The sequence below is a fragment of the Meriones unguiculatus genome, chromosome 16 (assembly GCF_030254825.1).
Source record: "Meriones unguiculatus strain TT.TT164.6M chromosome 16, Bangor_MerUng_6.1, whole genome shotgun sequence".
In the NCBI taxonomy this organism is placed as follows: Eukaryota; Metazoa; Chordata; class Mammalia; order Rodentia; family Muridae; genus Meriones; species Meriones unguiculatus.
The window spans coordinates 18,693,913-18,711,060 of NC_083363.1; the positions used below are offsets into that span (position 1 = coordinate 18,693,913).

Sequence of the window (17,148 nt, forward strand, 5' to 3'; positions counted from 1 at the left end):
GCTCAGGATGCTGCCTTCCTCGTTTACTTCTTACCTTTTAAAAAAATATTTGAGACAGGGTCTTTCTCTGAAGCCACAGCTCACCAACTCAGCCAGGCTGGCTGGCCAGGCCAGGAAACTGATTATTAATGCTTCCCTGGCTCTGTGGTTGCAGACTCACATCCCCACGCTTGCTTCTCTGTTTGTTTGGTTTTATGTGTATTAGTATTTTGCCTGCCTATATGCTTGTGCGTCACATTTGTGCAATGCCAGGAGGCCAGAAGATAATGTTGGGTCTCCTAGGAAGACTGGAGTTATAGACAGCTGTGAGCCACCAATGGGGTGTTGGGTACTGAACCAGGGTCCTCTGAAAGAGCCACCAGTACTCCTTAACTGCTGAGCCATCTCTCCAGCCCCCATCCTGGCTTTTCTATGTGGGTCTATATGATCCAAACTCAAGTCCTCATCCATGCATGCATAGCAAGCACTTTCCCGACAGAGCAGTCTCTCCAGCCTCTTCATAAAAACTTCAAGCATCTGATTTTGTCACAAGCATGTAGGTGCTCTCCTGGGAAGAAAGCAGAGTTGAGCAGAGACCTGCATCCTCATCCTCCTGTGGCTGTTAACTTGCCCTTCAACCTTTGGGTACCTCTCTGGCCTTCTCTCAGAATAAGTAGGTTTACGTCAAGCTCTATGCATGGCTCTAACAATTACCTGATTTTTTTCCCTAGTGAAGATGATGGGGGATGGTGAGCAATGCTGGTAAAATCCCATGCACTGAGCGTTTGCAAACCCAGTGAGAAACCACACCTCCCAAGGGATCCCAATCAGAGGTTAGAGTTGTTTTCCTCTGGCTCTGTCTGCTGTGTGAGAATGTCACTTTCCCTACCCTCCAGTTGCTTCCCAGATACTTGTTAGACTCCCTGAGGACATCTCAACTAGAGCCCCAGAAAACAGTCTCCATAACTGGAGGCATTGTACCAGGCACCACTAACCAGGTGTTAGATGTGCCCCAGCTAGCCCATAAGAGTGCCCTGGGCATGTATCGCTAACTCTAGAACCCTTGCTTTGGTCCCCCAGCCTCTCCATCCCTGCAGGTTAGAGTGGGGCCTCACCTACAGGCTAAGGAGCTTTGCTTTGTGACATGCAGCGAAGAGTGTGGTGACAGAAGGGATGTGGGATCTGCTCTGTCCTGTGCCCGCCCGTCAGGAGGCGAAGCCTTCATTTCAGGGAGGAATCCTCCTCCCATAGCTGTTTAAGAACTTGAGCTCTGCCCACCTTCAGCACAGCTTCCAAGACTACTCTGCTCACTGCTAGCTAGCTGGAGGAGGAGAAGGCCTGGAGATGCACACACACACACCCAGGCTTCAGTACAGCTTCCAAGGCTACTCTGCTCACTGCTAGCTAGCAGGAGGAGGAGAAGGCCTGGAGATGCACACACACTGCTGCAGCTCACGCTCCCCGGGTGAGAAGTGGACACTAAGCCCCACACACCCTCAAGGGAGCTGAGGAGCCAGGCACTCAGTCACCTTCATATGCCTCTCCTCCACTGCCCTGGATGTCTTACTGCACTACGCCAAGTAGGTGAAGGCATCATTGGTCAGTCTGACCAGCCTTCCCCTAAGCAGCACCTTTTCTTGACCATAAAAGGAACTTTTTGAGGGCAAGTGGTGGTGCCCATCTTCAATCCGAGACTGACACAGGCAGATCTCCACGAGTTCAAGGCCAACCTGGTCTACAGAGCTAGTTCCAGGACAGGCTGAGCTATAGAAAGAAGCCCTGTCACAAAATAACACACAAACAAAAAACTTGACTAGATCTTTCAAGTTCTTCTTCAAGCCACTCTTAACAAATGGCCTGTCTCCTGCTGCAGACCAGAGATAGAATTGTCTACCTCCTTCAGTCCTCTTCCCTATTTCCATACATCAAGACCTCTTCTCCACACAGCATATTTTTTTCCTTCCTTTTCCCTTTGTCCTAGCAGAGAATGCACGCTTGCTTCTTCCTTGGAGGCTTTCTTCTTTTTTCCTACATTCCTTAGATTATTCTTTTCTACCTTAGCTGATAGTGAATCTCTCATAATTTCAGTTTTGTTATAATCTCATTAAAATATTAAAAACCTGTGGGCCAAAATTGCTGGCTGTGTTTCTTGCCTTTTTTTTAAATTGCATGTATTTGTTTATGTGGATATGTGTGTACTTGTTCCTGTTTGTGTAACAGAACAAATGTGGAGGTCAGAGGTCAACTTACAGGATGAAGTCACTTCTTTCTGTCCTATTGTGGAGGTACTGGAGATTGAATTCCGGTTATCAGGCTTGATAACAGACTCCTTTATTTTTTGAACCTGTCCATACTTGGGTCTTTTTCCCTTGACAAGTAGATAGTAAAATTGGATACAGTTGTGTCAGTTCATGTCACTGCTAATGATGGCACCTCAGTCCTTAGGAATTAACTATATTATGTTTTATATGAAAGAGAGTTTGAAAGTATGTGTGTTCAACTTAGTGCTTATGGGTGTGCATATTGCCTTGTTGGGGAATTTATCTCTTAGGAATCACAGCTATATCATCACGCTGAGTGATTATAGAGCAGGGCAGAGTAACACAGACTTGCAAGGCGACAGCAAGTACTGGCAGTTCAAGACTGCTGTGAAGAGGAAGGAGGAGAGAAGAACTTGGCATCGTATGAGATATGAGTAATCTAGAGATGACTTAATATATACAAGAGGACGTGCACTGGTTACAGTGAGTTGCTTTATAGGTGAGGCTTGAGTGACAGCAGGCTCTGAATCTCAAGGGATGAGAAACAGTCCCTGCAGACGCAGAGAGGTCTGTATACCTGCAAAGGACAGTCAGGGTGATGCTTTTCCCAGGGATGGCTGCTCTTAACACTAACCCTGCATTCTACTATTAGTATTTGCATCTGATATAAAAACTATTTAGGTCTTTGCCTTCACATGTCCTTAGTTACAGTTTTATGAGCTACCTGTTCTGTTTTTTATTTTGTTTTTTAACCTTGACTTCTGGTATTTCCTCTGAGAAAAAAACTTAAACAGAGGAGGCTGGGTGGCCTTGAGGCGCAGTTTTCATAAAGCTTTGCAGAGTGATCATTCCATGTAAAATCCTAACCAGATCTGTTACTGTGACAATACGGCAGCACATTTCCAAGGCTAACTTTCTCTGTGGTTGCTCCAGTGAACAGCACTCACTCGCTGAGTGACATTTAGTAATTGCATAAGTTGACTCACATTTAAGGTCCATATTTCTGGTAAGGAAAAAACCCACTTACATTCAAGAGAACAGATTGTCAAGGAATTTGTTCACAAAAGACAAATTCATACTATAGGGTTTTGTTTATATAAAATTATAGTTAGTACTAGGCATGATGTCTCATGCCTGTACTCTCAGAAAGCTGAGACAGGAGGATTGTCAAATGTTTGAAGCCACTATGGGCTAAAGTAAGGCCTGTCTAAGAAAATAAAATACAATACAATACTGTTCAGGCCACAGGAGGAAATTTCTGCAATGTACTGTTGATGACATGGTTTGGTGACGGTTTAGTTTAACTTCAAAGGAAAACCTTCTTTTCTTCCCCTTTAAAAAAAAAATTACCTTGATGCTGGAGATTTGGCCCAGTAGATAAGAGCACTCACTGCTCTTGGAGAGGATCCGGGTCAGTTCGTGATACCCACATGGCGGGCTCACAATCACGTGTACCTCAGTGTCCAGGGTGCTGTTGTGCTGTTGGTGCTGCTGAGAAATGTCAGGGCACCCACATCCTAGGCAAGCCCTCCACCACTAACTACATCCCCAGCCTTGAGTTACAGTTTGGTGTTACCTGTGACATAAGCCAAGCGAACGCTATCTCGAAACTGAGTAGTTGATAAGGACATATTAGAACAGGGCCCCACACTCCAGGATTCATGAAAATGCCACCATGCGACCCATTCCTGTAAGTGCTAACTTTAAAGAATATTTTTTTAACATGGCACAGTATTCTAGCTGCTTATCAGGGCACCGGTGTGGTTGGGAATGAGGGGAGCAGTGGGTTTGCCTGGGCTCCTCCCGTGTTCCCTCTGTATGTGGCTAGCCCAGCCAGAATCAGCCTGCCTTAACTATGGCAAAAACAATTGCTTTTCCCAACTCATAGTGTTGCTCTGGGGGTTAAAAGCATTGTTTCTATATTATATACTTAGCAGTCTCAAGCCCAGTGGCTGTGCGGTTGTGTATTTGCTTATGTTGTTGAGGAGGAAAAAAACAAGCAAACAACAACAACAAAAACTGAACCTACTTGAAAGAAAATGTATGTGCTGGCACTGAAGAAAAGTAAGTTTGGCAGAAGTCGGTGAGTTTAAGAATAACTCATCTGGCATCTGCCTATGAGAGGTCGTAGTGCCAAGAGACAGCAGAGGATGAGGGACAAGGTAGGATGCCCTCCTTCAGCAGGCAGGAAATCAAAATTTCCCGAACTGCTTCTGTGGGATTGGAGTGGACGAAGCAAGTGTCCTTAGGTACTCAACTGAGTGACAGGTTTTATGGATTTGTCATTAACGAAAGTAACAGTCCTATGCTAGTTCTTTGGCGTGTGAACAAATTTTGTACATGAAAAAAAGAATGCAAAATTTTATGTATTTACTGGAGGCAAGGCCTCTATGTAGATCTAGCTGGCATGGAGCTCGCTCTGTGAGCCATTTGTCCTCAAGCTCACAGAGATGCCATCTCTACCTCCCTGGTACTAGGATTAAAGACGTATATCATCACACCCAGACAAATGCAAAATTCTAAGGACTAATGAGCACTACATGTCACCACATCTTGTACTATTTTATTTATGTGTGCATTAAATGGTTCTTTGATTCTGGCTGCTCAGTTAAATTGTATCAGGACTCCAGATTTGTTGTTGACTCTTGTATCCCAAGAGTCTTGGTGTAGTCATGGCCCAATTTACACATAAAGCCTGTTGCAAACTGAACTACCATCCTCTGCATTGGACCCATTGTATTACATATCTGGAGACGCATGTACATTTACATAAAATTATTCAGAGCAAATAATTTCCTTTTTTAAAATATAGTCCCACACTGTAATCCAGGCTGCTATGCAATTCACTGTGTAGAACAAACTTGTAGGGAATCCTCCTGCCTGAGCATCCACAGATGCTGGGTTTCGGGTGTGAGGAACCAGGTCCAGCAATCGCCTCAGCCAGTTGTCTCATGAGTGCTTTTATGACTCCAGGTCCGCTGGATGATGTATTGGATCGTCTTTGCCCTCTACACTGTCATCGAAACGGTGGCCGATCAGACGCTGGCATGGTAAGTTCCACAGTCCCGAGGGACTCAGGTGCTCCCCAGTGCCCCGAGTTCTTATCCCGTGCTTGCTTTTTCACTGTGAGAAATAGATCAAGCAGCCTAATTACCCAGCATCCTCTTCTTCCTCTGTCTTCCCCGTGACAACAGTGCTTTCTGTGGAGACCGCCCTCATGAAGGCAGCTCACTGAGCTAATTCCTGCCCACCTCCCTCTCCCACTAGCATCTTAAAATAGAGAACCTGGCTGTCATCATCTGCTTTCCACACTCATGACTTCAGACTGTTTTTCTTCCATGGCTTCCGAAATGACTCTTCTCCAATCCGTAGCATCTGGCGTAGCCCTCCCTCCCTTCCCAGCCCTGAAGCTCTGAGGCACGAATGGTGAGACAGCACGTCAGCAGCCACGCGGACACCCACCCACTCGACAGCAGCTTCCTGGATCTCCATCCAGGCAACACGAGGCCTAATTACAACATGTTCATTCCCTCATTGCGTTCACAGTTTATAGAGGACCCATACTCAAGGACTCGAATCTCCTCGCGTGGCGTCTTGGAGTACCTAATGGCATCCGACCATGCCATTAGAGAGGTCTCCTTTTTAAAAGTGAAAATCTGAGATCTTGTCAGTGTTGCCACTTCCACATCATAGACATCATAGACTGGAGCTAAAATTAACCAAGTTATCTTTTCTTTACCTGGGCTATTAATGCAGAGCAAGAGAGACAGACAAGAGAGAGAGAGAAAAAAAGACAGAGAGAGATCAAACCTTGGTACCTATAGGTAATGACTTGAACTCAATGATTCCTTTCTCTTCCTTCCTGTGCCTGCTTTACACCATTTCCTGTCTCATATTCTCATAGACGTTATATCATTTTATCACAGATTGTAGGAAAAGTGTATATCATCAGACTTCAGTAGTCCTTTTTTGTAGTGCTCACTGGCCTGGCATTGGCTGTGAGCCAGGGTAGCCTGCCTCTGACTCCTGTGGGCTGGGATTAAATGCATGGCTCACCATACCTGGCCAGACTTAAACATTTTTTTTTTAGGGGGGGGAGAGAAGTTGAGACAAGGTTTCTCTGTGTATCTGTGGCTGTCCTGGACTTGCTTTTTAGACCAGGCTGGCCTTGAACTCACAAAGATCCGCCTACCTCTGCCTCCTGAGTGCTGGGATTACAGGCATGTGTCACCTTGCCTGGCCTGACTTAAACATTCTTAACCTGTATGAACTAGGACAAATTTCTCTCTCTCTGTGTCTCTCTTTCCCTTCTCTCTCTTTCTCTCTCCCTCTCTCTCTTTCTCCCCACCTCTGTCTCCCTCTTCTCCCATCCTACCCTCTTCTTCCCTTCCCTTCTCTCTTCTCCCACCATACCTTCTTCCTCTTCCTCCCCTCCTCCTGCTTCCTCTCTCTCTTTCTCTCTCTCTGTGTCTCTGTCTCTGACTTTCTGCTTCTCTCTCTCTCTCTCTCTCTCTCTCTCTCTCTCTCTCTCTCCTGATTCTTCCCCTCACCTCCACCCCCTATCTCACCAAGGATTTCCTATATGCTCAACATATACCCATAGCCAAACCCTACCCTCTTCCATTTTTCTTTTCTCATTTGAAATGTTTTCTTTGAGGCTGGAGAAATGGCCCATTGCCTGTAATTTCAGTTCTGGGGCACCTGATGGCCTTTTCTGGTCTCCACAGGCAGGCTCACGCACACACAGCATACACATATAAATGTTTCCTTCCCTTTATCTCTATTCCTTTCCCTGTTGATTTTGAAGTAGACTTTTGAGAAGTTTCTTTTGTTTTTTAACTGACAGACAGATTGTCAACCATTCGAGGGCCTTTGATTTCATAGTCCTTCTTTCTTCTCTTTCTTATTTATTCATCTGTTTTGAGACATGATCTCAAGTAGCCAAGGCTGACCTTGAACTCCTGATCCTCCTGCCTCTCCCTTCTAAGTGCTAGTTACGGGCATGCACCGCCATGTGTGTTATTTGTTTTTAGTGCAGTGCTAGGGGTCAGTTTTTCATGCTTTAGTAGGCAAGCCCCTTTGCCAGCTGAGCTACAGCCCAGGCCACACTTCTTTTTTCTTAAGACTTCCTTCTTTCTGATTTCAAATAGAGCTTATATGCATTGCAGAAAAATATAGAGTTGACTGTTAAAAGTAGGGCTGGCCAGATGGTTTATTCTAAAACGGTGCTTGCCACTGGCTCCTGAAAGTTGTCCTTTGACCTCCACACATGTGCCATGGTGTTCAGGCCCACCTGAACATCATACACACTTGCATGCACACACAATTGAAGTTTGGGTTTTTTGGTTTTTGGGGGGTTTTTTTTTTGGTTTTGGTTTTGGTTTTTGTGATGTTTTTGTTGTTGTTTTCTTTTTGGTTTTTGGTTTTCAGTACTGAAAGTCTATGCACTGCAGCACAGAATATTTGCTGACTGCACAGTAGCCACTCCTCACTGGCCCTGCCTATCTGCCCTACCCCAAGAACTCAGGCTTGGGGCTCATTCCATCCTGGTGCCCAGCAGTTCTCTTCCACTGTATGACTTAGCTTTTAGTGTGGCAGCAGGCAGCCCTGCAAAAACACCGTGGGTTAGAACAGCAGACATCGATGTTTTGCTTAAGTGGCCTCCAGGCAGGTGTCCGGCTGCAGCTCTGCTGGGCTCAGCTCCATTTGTGTCTTCATTCAGAACCAAGGCTGAAGAAGAAAGTATTTCCATGGCACAAGCTGAAAGCAAGAGGTTGGGGGAACTGAATGAGTGTCAGAGAACAGTTAAGACTCATGTCGTCTGTCACATTTATTTTTGTTGGCCATTCACATCATGTGGTCCAGGGTTGGGAAAGTCACTCCACACACAGAAAAGGCACCACATGGACGTGGGTACCACATGGAGGTGGGCACTGAACTAGCTTCCAGCCCCCCTCAGGGGTAAGTCCTCTTACCTTTCATCTGCAATTGGAATTTGGAGAGAAGATTGTCAGGGGACTTCTGAGAAAGACAGGGAATGAATGTGCACATAGGAAAGATGAGGTTGTCCCTGGTGTCTGTAGGTATGTCACATACTTCCGGGGCAGTCCCCAGCTGCCACGTCTAGACGTCTGTCCTTCCTGGGCCACTGCAGCCAGTTCAGGTGCTGTCCTTGTTCAGGTGCAAGGTTTCTGCACAGGACCCTTGCAGCCTGCAGTCAACTCATCTACAACTGAGTGTGATGAACTCATCAATAAATGTCATGTGATTGATTCTCTTCTCAGCAGCTTTGACGTGTGGAAACAGGCACAGTGATTTAACGGTTTCCACATTGTTTGTTGTTTTGCTTTGTACAGAATTCTCTTTCTGATTGTTTCTTTGCTTTGCTTCATCTTGTTAGGTTTCCCCTGTACTACGAACTGAAGATCGCCTTTGTCATTTGGCTGCTGTCACCCTACACCAGAGGGGCGAGTTTAATTTATAGAAAGTTCCTTCATCCTCTGCTTTCTTCAAAGGAAAGGGTAAGATATATCAATTACTCCGGTCCTCACACTGTCTTTCAGGAATGTGTGTCAGCGTGTGTATGACAGAGGCTTCTTAACATTCTAAATAAAACTAGCCAGGCGTAATCGTGCACACCTTGGGAGGCAGAGGCAGGCAGATCTCTGAGTTGGAGACCAGTCTGGTATACATAGAGTTCCAGGCCAGCCTGTCTCAAAGCAAACAAACAAACCTGAATAAACTAACATATGTGGACTCTTTGCCAGTTTCTGTTTTTAAGTCAGGATCTCACTATATAATCCTGGCTGGTCTGGTACCCCCTAAGTAGACCAGGCTGGCCCTAAACTTATAAAGATCCGATTATCCAGAGGGATACCACATTGAGGTTTTTGTTTGTTTGTTTGTTTTTCCTACTCGGGGGCTTCATGTAGCCCAGGCTGGCCTTGAAATTACTGTGTAACTGAAGCTAACCTTGAACTTCTGCTCGCCATGCCCCTCCCTACTGCAATTTCAGGGGTGAGCTACCACACCTTATTTTACTATTAATTTTTTTTTTTTTTTTTTTTTTTTTTTTTGCCCCCAGGAAATTGATGATTATATTGTCCAAGCGAAGGAAAAGGGCTATGAGACAATGGTGAACTTTGGACGTCAGGGCTTGAATTTAGCAGCTGCAGCTGCTGTCACAGCAGCAGTGAAGGTAAGTTTGTCCTTTTTAGCCAAGGTCTTCCCATCAGCACATACAGAGAGGAAGCTAGTTTTATTTTAGATCATTATAAAACTGTGACTGAATTTTGTTACGTATTTATTCTAACACTGGAATAAACAAGTAGGTGATTTTAATGATATTTTAATACTTCATTTTCTATGCTACTGGGGAGTCCAGAGCTCTTAATTGAAAATGAAATTAGAGGTAGCTAATAAAATATACCTGGAAATGTCATTTTGGGGTATAAATATCCCCCTTTTAACCTTGAAATCATTTTGCTAAGTCACATGAAGTAGAGATGACCATTCTTTTCTCTGTCTGTGTCTTTGGTGTTTTTCTCTCGTGCGCTCTCTTTCTCTCTTGGTGACACTGCCATGCTAGGATTTCTGGCTTACTTCTGCACCTCTACTTCAACCAATTTGAGGTAACTGATTATTCTAAATAAAGCATGTTAAAAGTTTGCTCTTAGAACTTGGGATTTTACTTAGCGAGTCACTAATGTTGCCGCTGTTCTTTCAAGCCGAGTTACTGACTGAACGCCTTCTCTGGAAACTGTCGTCTTGGCTTTCAGGCTTCTTTGCATGAAGTAATTGGAGTGGCTTATTCTCAGTAGCAGAGCATAACTGATTTTAGTGTGTGGTATATGAGAAAAAGAAAAACATAGACTTCACAGCCAGAAAGTGCTGACTGGGACCTTTGGGGTCACTGTGAGCAGTTGGCTAATTTGTGCGTACCTTGATTGTCTTGTGTATAAAATGAGGGTATGAGGGTGACGTGTCTCTGGCATACATGATGGCTCAGCACTTGTTCATAGTGGGAACCGGGGAACCTTAATACTGTGCAAAACGGCTTACTAATATGAAATAAAATGGGGTGATTAGTATTTACTTTCCAGTCAAGCTCTTTTGTTGCTTGTTGTTGTTTATTTTAATTGTATGTGTGTCCGTCCATGTGTGTCTACGTGGGTATGCAAGAGAGTGCAGCTGCCCGTGGAGACCAGAAGCCTGTGTGTGTGTGTGTGAGAGACTGTCCGAGTGTGTTGTGGTTAGGGGACATGCTGGTGAGTGCAGGTTCCCCGTGGAGAGCAGAAGCATACCGGCAGTCGTGAGCCTCCTAAAGTGCATGCTAGCAACTGAAAATGAGGTCTCTACAAGAGCAGCAGCAAGTGCTCTTAACGGCTGACCCATCTCTGCGGCTCAGGTCGGGCTCTTTTTAGCTGAACTCTGCTATGGAGAGACAGAGTTCAGTGAAACAGTGATTTTACAGAATTGCAATGGTGAGAGTCTCGTTACCTGGGGTCACAGTCAATGTGCAGAGAGAGACCTTTGCCTCACCTATCAAAGTTAATGCAATCAAAGCGTGAGAAATCCTGACGCTGTTCGTAGCAGTGCTGTAGTGAGGGCTAAGTGGAAATTCATTAGCAGAACGTATGTCGATAACTATGTTGATAATGGTTATTGATTATTGTATAGTGGTGTGCTGCAGTGCTTACCACTACATTGTTTTCCTCTTCGTGGGCCTGTAAAGGGTTTTTCTCTCATGAAAGTAAATTAAGAAATGCTAAAACAGCTTAGTAGAGTCTGCTTTTTTGTTTCTTGCTTAATAAAAATGTGTTGCTGATTACACATACACCAAAAAGACCACCCAGGAAACCATCCTTCACAGCGAGACCCTGTGAAAAGAGAGGACTGACGTGATCATCAAAGAAAGAGAAATCAGGAGGGCAGTGAGCCTCCAGATCAAAGGGCTGGTCTATCGCCCAGCACCACAGGGGGGAGAGTGACCATCTCCAATCAGGGCCATTGTATTACTCCCCTCCCCCACACTCCTCACCCCACCCCCCACCCTGCCAAACACCAACGAGGACAGAATTCTTAAAGATTTCAGACATTAAAGGCACGTCGTGTTCAAATGAACTAGCATCGGAATAGCAGTAAGTTTTTAATTAGTGACAATGGAAGCATGAAGGTAATGGGACGGCACCCACCCATGATGCCATCCTGTAACTGGGGCCCAAGTTCTGTAATCATCAAACGTGTCAGTCAGGTGTGAAGAATATATTTCTTTTTAAATTCTACACAAGCAAAGTCATAAAACGTACCACTACACATCCTTTGTCGGGGCAGATATGTTGTGTCAAAGCTAAAGAGGAAAAAAAGAAAAGGAAAAAAAATGAAAACAGGTGGGACCTGGGAAGTAGGTTTTCCAGCACAGAAGGGAGATGCCAGAATTTCCCAGAAGGACACTGTGCATCAAGGCTAGGTGTAGACAGCTGGAAGTGGAGTCTATGAATGGAGGTGCCAAGAGCGATACTTCTGAAAGAAGTCCTGAGTTGAAGGGTAGAGGGTAGAACGGAACAACCTGCTGCTGTGCATGGGTGACACCCACCCTCACCGTGTATATGGTGTGACCCCTCAAAGAGCTCCCTGGGTGCAGACAGCGTGTACCCATATGGCCGTGCGTCAGCCCTGCCTGAGCGCTGTGAAAATGCACTGGCGACTATGCACAGATTAAGACAACTAAGCAAATGAAAACCAAAACCACAGTTATTAACTCTGGGGTCAAAAAACAACAAAAACTGTATTAGAAGTGAAGTACAGTACTGAAACCTGGCCCAGCCCAGCAGTAAGACAGAGGATTTAACAGCTCTTACTGTACTTGCTAAGAAAGGGGGGGGCAGAAGAGAACTTAAACTCTCCCTCTTACAGCACAAGTCAGGGTTTAGAGTGCGTTCATCTCGGGGGTGTGGTGACGCGTGGCTTGCTGCTTCACATTTAAGCTAGGCATTATTTGACTTTGCAGGCCGAGTGAATCTGTTTACTTATACCTCAAAGGTATTTCTGAATTTGTCTTATTTCAATGTGATCCAGCAGATTAAATGTGAACCTTTCAATATGCTTTGAAAACACCTGAGGACTTTGTTTTCGTAAATAGGAAAAGAAATCCCAGCAGTTCTCAGTCTGACACTTAGAAATAGTTCCTGATGTGTTTGCCTGCTTGTAAGCATGTGCCGTGCATATGCCTGGTGCCCGCAGAGACCGGAAGCCGGGGTTGGGTCCTCTGGAACTAGAGATAGAGATTGCTGTGCACGACCATGTGGGTGAAGGAACTGAATCCATGTCTTCTCTAAGAAGACATGTGTCCTGAGACACATTATGTATTAAACCACTTTCTGAGGTGTTTACTGTACCTTGATGTGTATTTACTAACCCTGTTCCTGTTTCCTGGGAGTCGGCAACCCTCCTGGTGTAGTTGTGCCCTCATTCCCTCGTCTTGCCATCCCCCCATCCTATAGATTGCACATTTAACGTCTCTCTACTTGATGCCTAGTCTAAGTCAGGTGCCCATGCACTAGTGGGGAAGGTAGTTTGGCTCTGTGGCCTGGCTGGGTACATACTCTCTGGCTTGACTGAAAATGTTAACCCCTCTTCTGGCTGCTAAGACCCTCTCTTATTAAATAATGTTATCTCATGGAAGGACTTTTCTATAAAAATGCCACAAAAAAAGCAATCCTGTATCTGCTCCTTCATTTGTGATTTGTGGACTTCCCTTGTCTATTTAACAACTCAAAGTCAGCCCTCCACCACCACCACCCCCAAGGCAGGAAACTACAAATCCATGAAGGTCACGGCTACAAAGGAGCCTGTCACTGAAATTCACTCTCCTGCTTGGTGGTGCTGTGGGTCTTTAATCAAAAAAGTATCAGTGAGTGAGGTGACGTCATGTTCTCACGAGCACTCCATGAGTGCTGGACACTCCATGTTTGGTTCTATTGTGTCAATAAAAATAGTAGCTGTGTTGAGTACTCCGTAATGTTAGCTCTGTTTGCCTCAACTTACACTGCAGTCAACTCATCTGCGACTGAGTGTGATGAACTCATCAATAAATGTCATGCTTATTTTAAAGTGTTTGAAATCAGTTTAATCTCTGGCGACATTAAAAAAAAAAGTATTGTTACAAAAGAACTTACAGAAGCAGACATTTCATACTCGAGTAAACTGGAAGCAAACTAAGGAATATAGGTCAAGATTAAGGAGAAGCTGAAAGACAAATGATAGCAAAATTTGTGCATTGTATAATTTTCTAATAACATGTAGTATGTTAAAAACATCTTTCAAGCTAAAAATTCTTGCACTCTTTGTATGATATTTAGAGAACAGTAATTTCCTGCCTGGGATCCCCAGGTTGAATCACCTGAGCATGTCAAAGAGGAAAGCAGGCATCTAATCAGAGCATTTATTACACCGTAAAGCAATTTTCTGAAAATGTTACTCAGTTCTATGGCCTCATTACCAGGCATCTGTTCACAAGGTCGCTGCACAAGTTTATTTTGGCTGAGCAAAGCATAAATACATGAAGGACCTTCAAGGATTCTGCTGAGGATGCTCAGCATCCCTGTTCCACATGGGAGATGCAGGTGGCATTGATGTAACTGACCGCCGTCCGTGTGATGAAGGGCAGGTGAAGAGCAGAGCTGCTGGCCCCTTCAGCCAGCTCTGGATTCACTCTGACAGCCTCTTCTCATTATAGCTCCCTAATACACACACACACACGCACGCACGCACGCACGCACACGCACACACACACACACACACACACACAGTTATAGAAATTAGAGCTCTGCAGGTAAAATTGCTGAAATGTAATTGACTTTTTAAACTACCATTATTAGTTTCATATTCCTGACGTCTTGCTCTCTGTTTTAATGACTTTCTGTTTGTGAAAGGATTTTGAGATTATTCGGCTCTAGAGTCTCATCCCCTTTTTGTAACAGATACTGATTTCTGGAACTCGAATTGTTCTGGAGTTTTCTTTTTTTTTTTTAAGTTTGGATTCTGCCACTTATCAGCCATAAGACTGTAGGCATCTATATTGATCTGAGTATTACGTATTCTTCTCACCTAGAAAGGGGTTGACATCTAATATCTAAAACCTGCTACATGTCCAGAACGCTGGCTCTCAACTGTACATGGTTTATGGCCCCCACCAACACAGGACATTTTAGGTTGTCACAAATAACAAGGAGCCACTCCTGGCGCCTTCTGAGCACAGGCCATGGATGCAGATTACTGTCCTCCAGGGCAAAACACTGCACAGACTTTTCAGCTCAGAAGGCGATGGTGTTAAGGTTGAGAGACCCTGCTTTAAAGGTATGATAAGAAAAAAAATTGAAGCAAAAAAACAAAAAAGGTATCCAGAAAAAAAAAACAAATTTAAAAACATACACGTAAGAATTTTGTCTCTATATTGTAAGTATTCAATAAATCTGTATTACTCTAATCTTCCCAACACTAGGATCCACCATTTACCTAATGTTAATACACCTAAACCCATCCTAGACTTCATCATTTAATTATCAACTGACCAGAGGGGAGGTTCCCCCACATTGAGAACTAAACTTAGCAGCCGTTAAAATGAAACACACATCACAGATAATGAGAAATAGAAGTGAATAGCTTTAACAATGGAATGGAATAGTAAGAATTACAATCCAGATGCTGAAGCATGATAGAATTAGAGCCTGACTCACTATACAGCTGCCCTAGAACTCGGGACCCTCCTGTTCCTGAGTGCCGGGATGAGTAAGAGCTAAAGTGCTGGAGGATGAATTACCTTGTTGATGGCCATCCCTTCTTCCTGATTGACTGGCAAGCTGTTTTCATATCTGCTCCGCCCAGAATAGCATCAGCTTTCTTATCCTTTTATTTAACATTGTACAAGCCAAATAGAAGAAAGGGGATATAATACTTAATTTAAGCAAAGCAGAAATACCTTTTAGTGATAAATGTTTAGAATGTTCTTTTTTGCCCTCAAAACAGAGACACAGAGACGCTGGACTAGAGAGATGGCTTGGCAATTAAGAGCACATACTGCTCTTGCAGAGTCCAGAGTTCGGTTCCCAGCGCCACACTGGATGGCTCACAGCAACCTTCAGCCCCTGGCTTCTGTGGGCAGCAAGGCTCACATGCACATTCCATCCCCACCCCACCCCCAGGCACCCGCACGATTTTAAAAAGTAAAGTAAATCTTTTGTTTCTTCTTTTTATTTTCTTTTTGAGGCAAGGTCACACTGTGTAACCCTGGCTGGCCTACCTCTGTCTCCCCAGTGCCGGGATTATGAGTCCCACCATTCACAGTGACTACTGAGTGAACCAATAGATAAAAAAAACCGGAGTGACAAATGGAGCAGAAGCTGTTATTGTGTAGCATGTTATTATAATCAAATCTTCATTAAACCAGCATGAGAAGGACAGATAAGGACAAAGGTGTATGAAAATGCTGTAACAAAACCTATGGTGTGCTAATTTTAAAACTAATTTTTAAAAATATTTTTTAAAACCTTATTAAATAAACTGACTAATTCAATCTTAAAGAAATAGCTGGAAGGAAAGAAAATCAGGCACGCATCCCATCTACCTGGACATAATATGCTCTCTGTTTTTGCATATTTTCCTATGAAGTACAGGCTTGCAAGCACCTTGTGGGTTTGATTAGGATTCTGGGGCAGGGGAAGATATTTCCATTTTCACATCACATGGCAAGCTTAACTCCTGCACTAATGGGCTTTTGTGCTGAAGGTGTGAAACTAGAGGGAACAGGTTGGCCTTTGGATGTGATTATTTTGTAATTGCACCTCTCCTTTGAAGCAGTTACATAGGATAATTACAGTATATTGAATGCTCTTCAGCTTCACGGTGCTACACTTTTTCACTGTTCTCCTTTACCTGTGTTTTGGTCTCATTAATATGTGTGTGTATGTGTACACTAGGAAATCCAGTTTTCCAATATAGTATGAACTGTTGGGAGTGTAGGCCTCAAACAAACACACACACAGCATATACCCCTTTTCTCTTTTATTTTTCTATGCTGACCTCTTTCTTCCCAAAGACTAGTCCCACGTGTACCACACTGGCCTCAACATCACTTTGTTGAGGACGACTTGAACTTCTGAACCTCCTGCCTCATGTCCTCATTGTGGGATGACAGGCTTGCATCACCCAGCCCTGTTTAATCGAAGTCGGGAACGGAGCCCCAGGCTTAGCACGCTCACACTAAGCAAGCACTCGCACAACTGAGCTCCGTCCTTAGCCCCACTTTCTGCCATGTGTGTGCAGTACTGACCCTTCCTTGGAGCCTGGAGGGTGCTGATAAAGTTTAGGTATTGATAATAGTACGGTCAGTAGCTCAAGGCAGTAAACGGATCCCCCAGAAAGGAGATCTGAGCCTTTTCTGCTCTTACTGTAAGACTGAAGCAAACCCCCTAGTGGGTGAGTGTGATGCAGCCTTGGGATTCCTGTGAGACTCCATTGTTCACACTGCTATCTACAAAGAACTCTTCAGCAATCAACACTGATAAACAACAAAAAATAAAAATAAAGGAGAGGCATCGTGTTAGTTAGCTTTCTAGCATGTGATAAAGAATGACCAAGAAAGCAACTTGGGGAGGAAAAGGTTTATTTCAGAGGCCATCCCGGAGGGAAGTCAGAGCAGGGACTCGAGGCAGGAACTGAATTAGGGGCCATAGAGGAGTGCTGATTGTGGCTTGCGTCCATGATTTGCTCAGCCTGCTCTCTTATACAGCTCGGGACCGGACCGCCTTCCCAGGGTGGCACCCATCCACAGTGGCCTGGTCCCTCCCCCATCAATCTTTAATCAAGCAAGTTACAGACTCGCCTATAGGCAATATGGAGGCATTTTCTC

At 44.4% G+C, this 17,148-nt stretch overlaps 1 protein-coding gene across 1 annotated transcript in view; it reads left to right on the top strand.

Moving 5' to 3' along the window:
• The window catches only part of Reep3 (receptor accessory protein 3), an 80,772-nt gene that overhangs the window by 48,451 nt on the left and 15,173 nt on the right, over positions 1 to 17,148 (top strand). Inside the window, exons 3-5 of the mRNA XM_021635260.2 lie at positions 5,214 to 5,290; positions 8,641 to 8,761; positions 9,325 to 9,438. Coding sequence (XP_021490935.1) covers positions 5,214 to 5,290; positions 8,641 to 8,761; positions 9,325 to 9,438 — 312 coding nt within the window. The remainder of the gene's footprint in view (positions 1 to 5,213; positions 5,291 to 8,640; positions 8,762 to 9,324; positions 9,439 to 17,148) is intronic.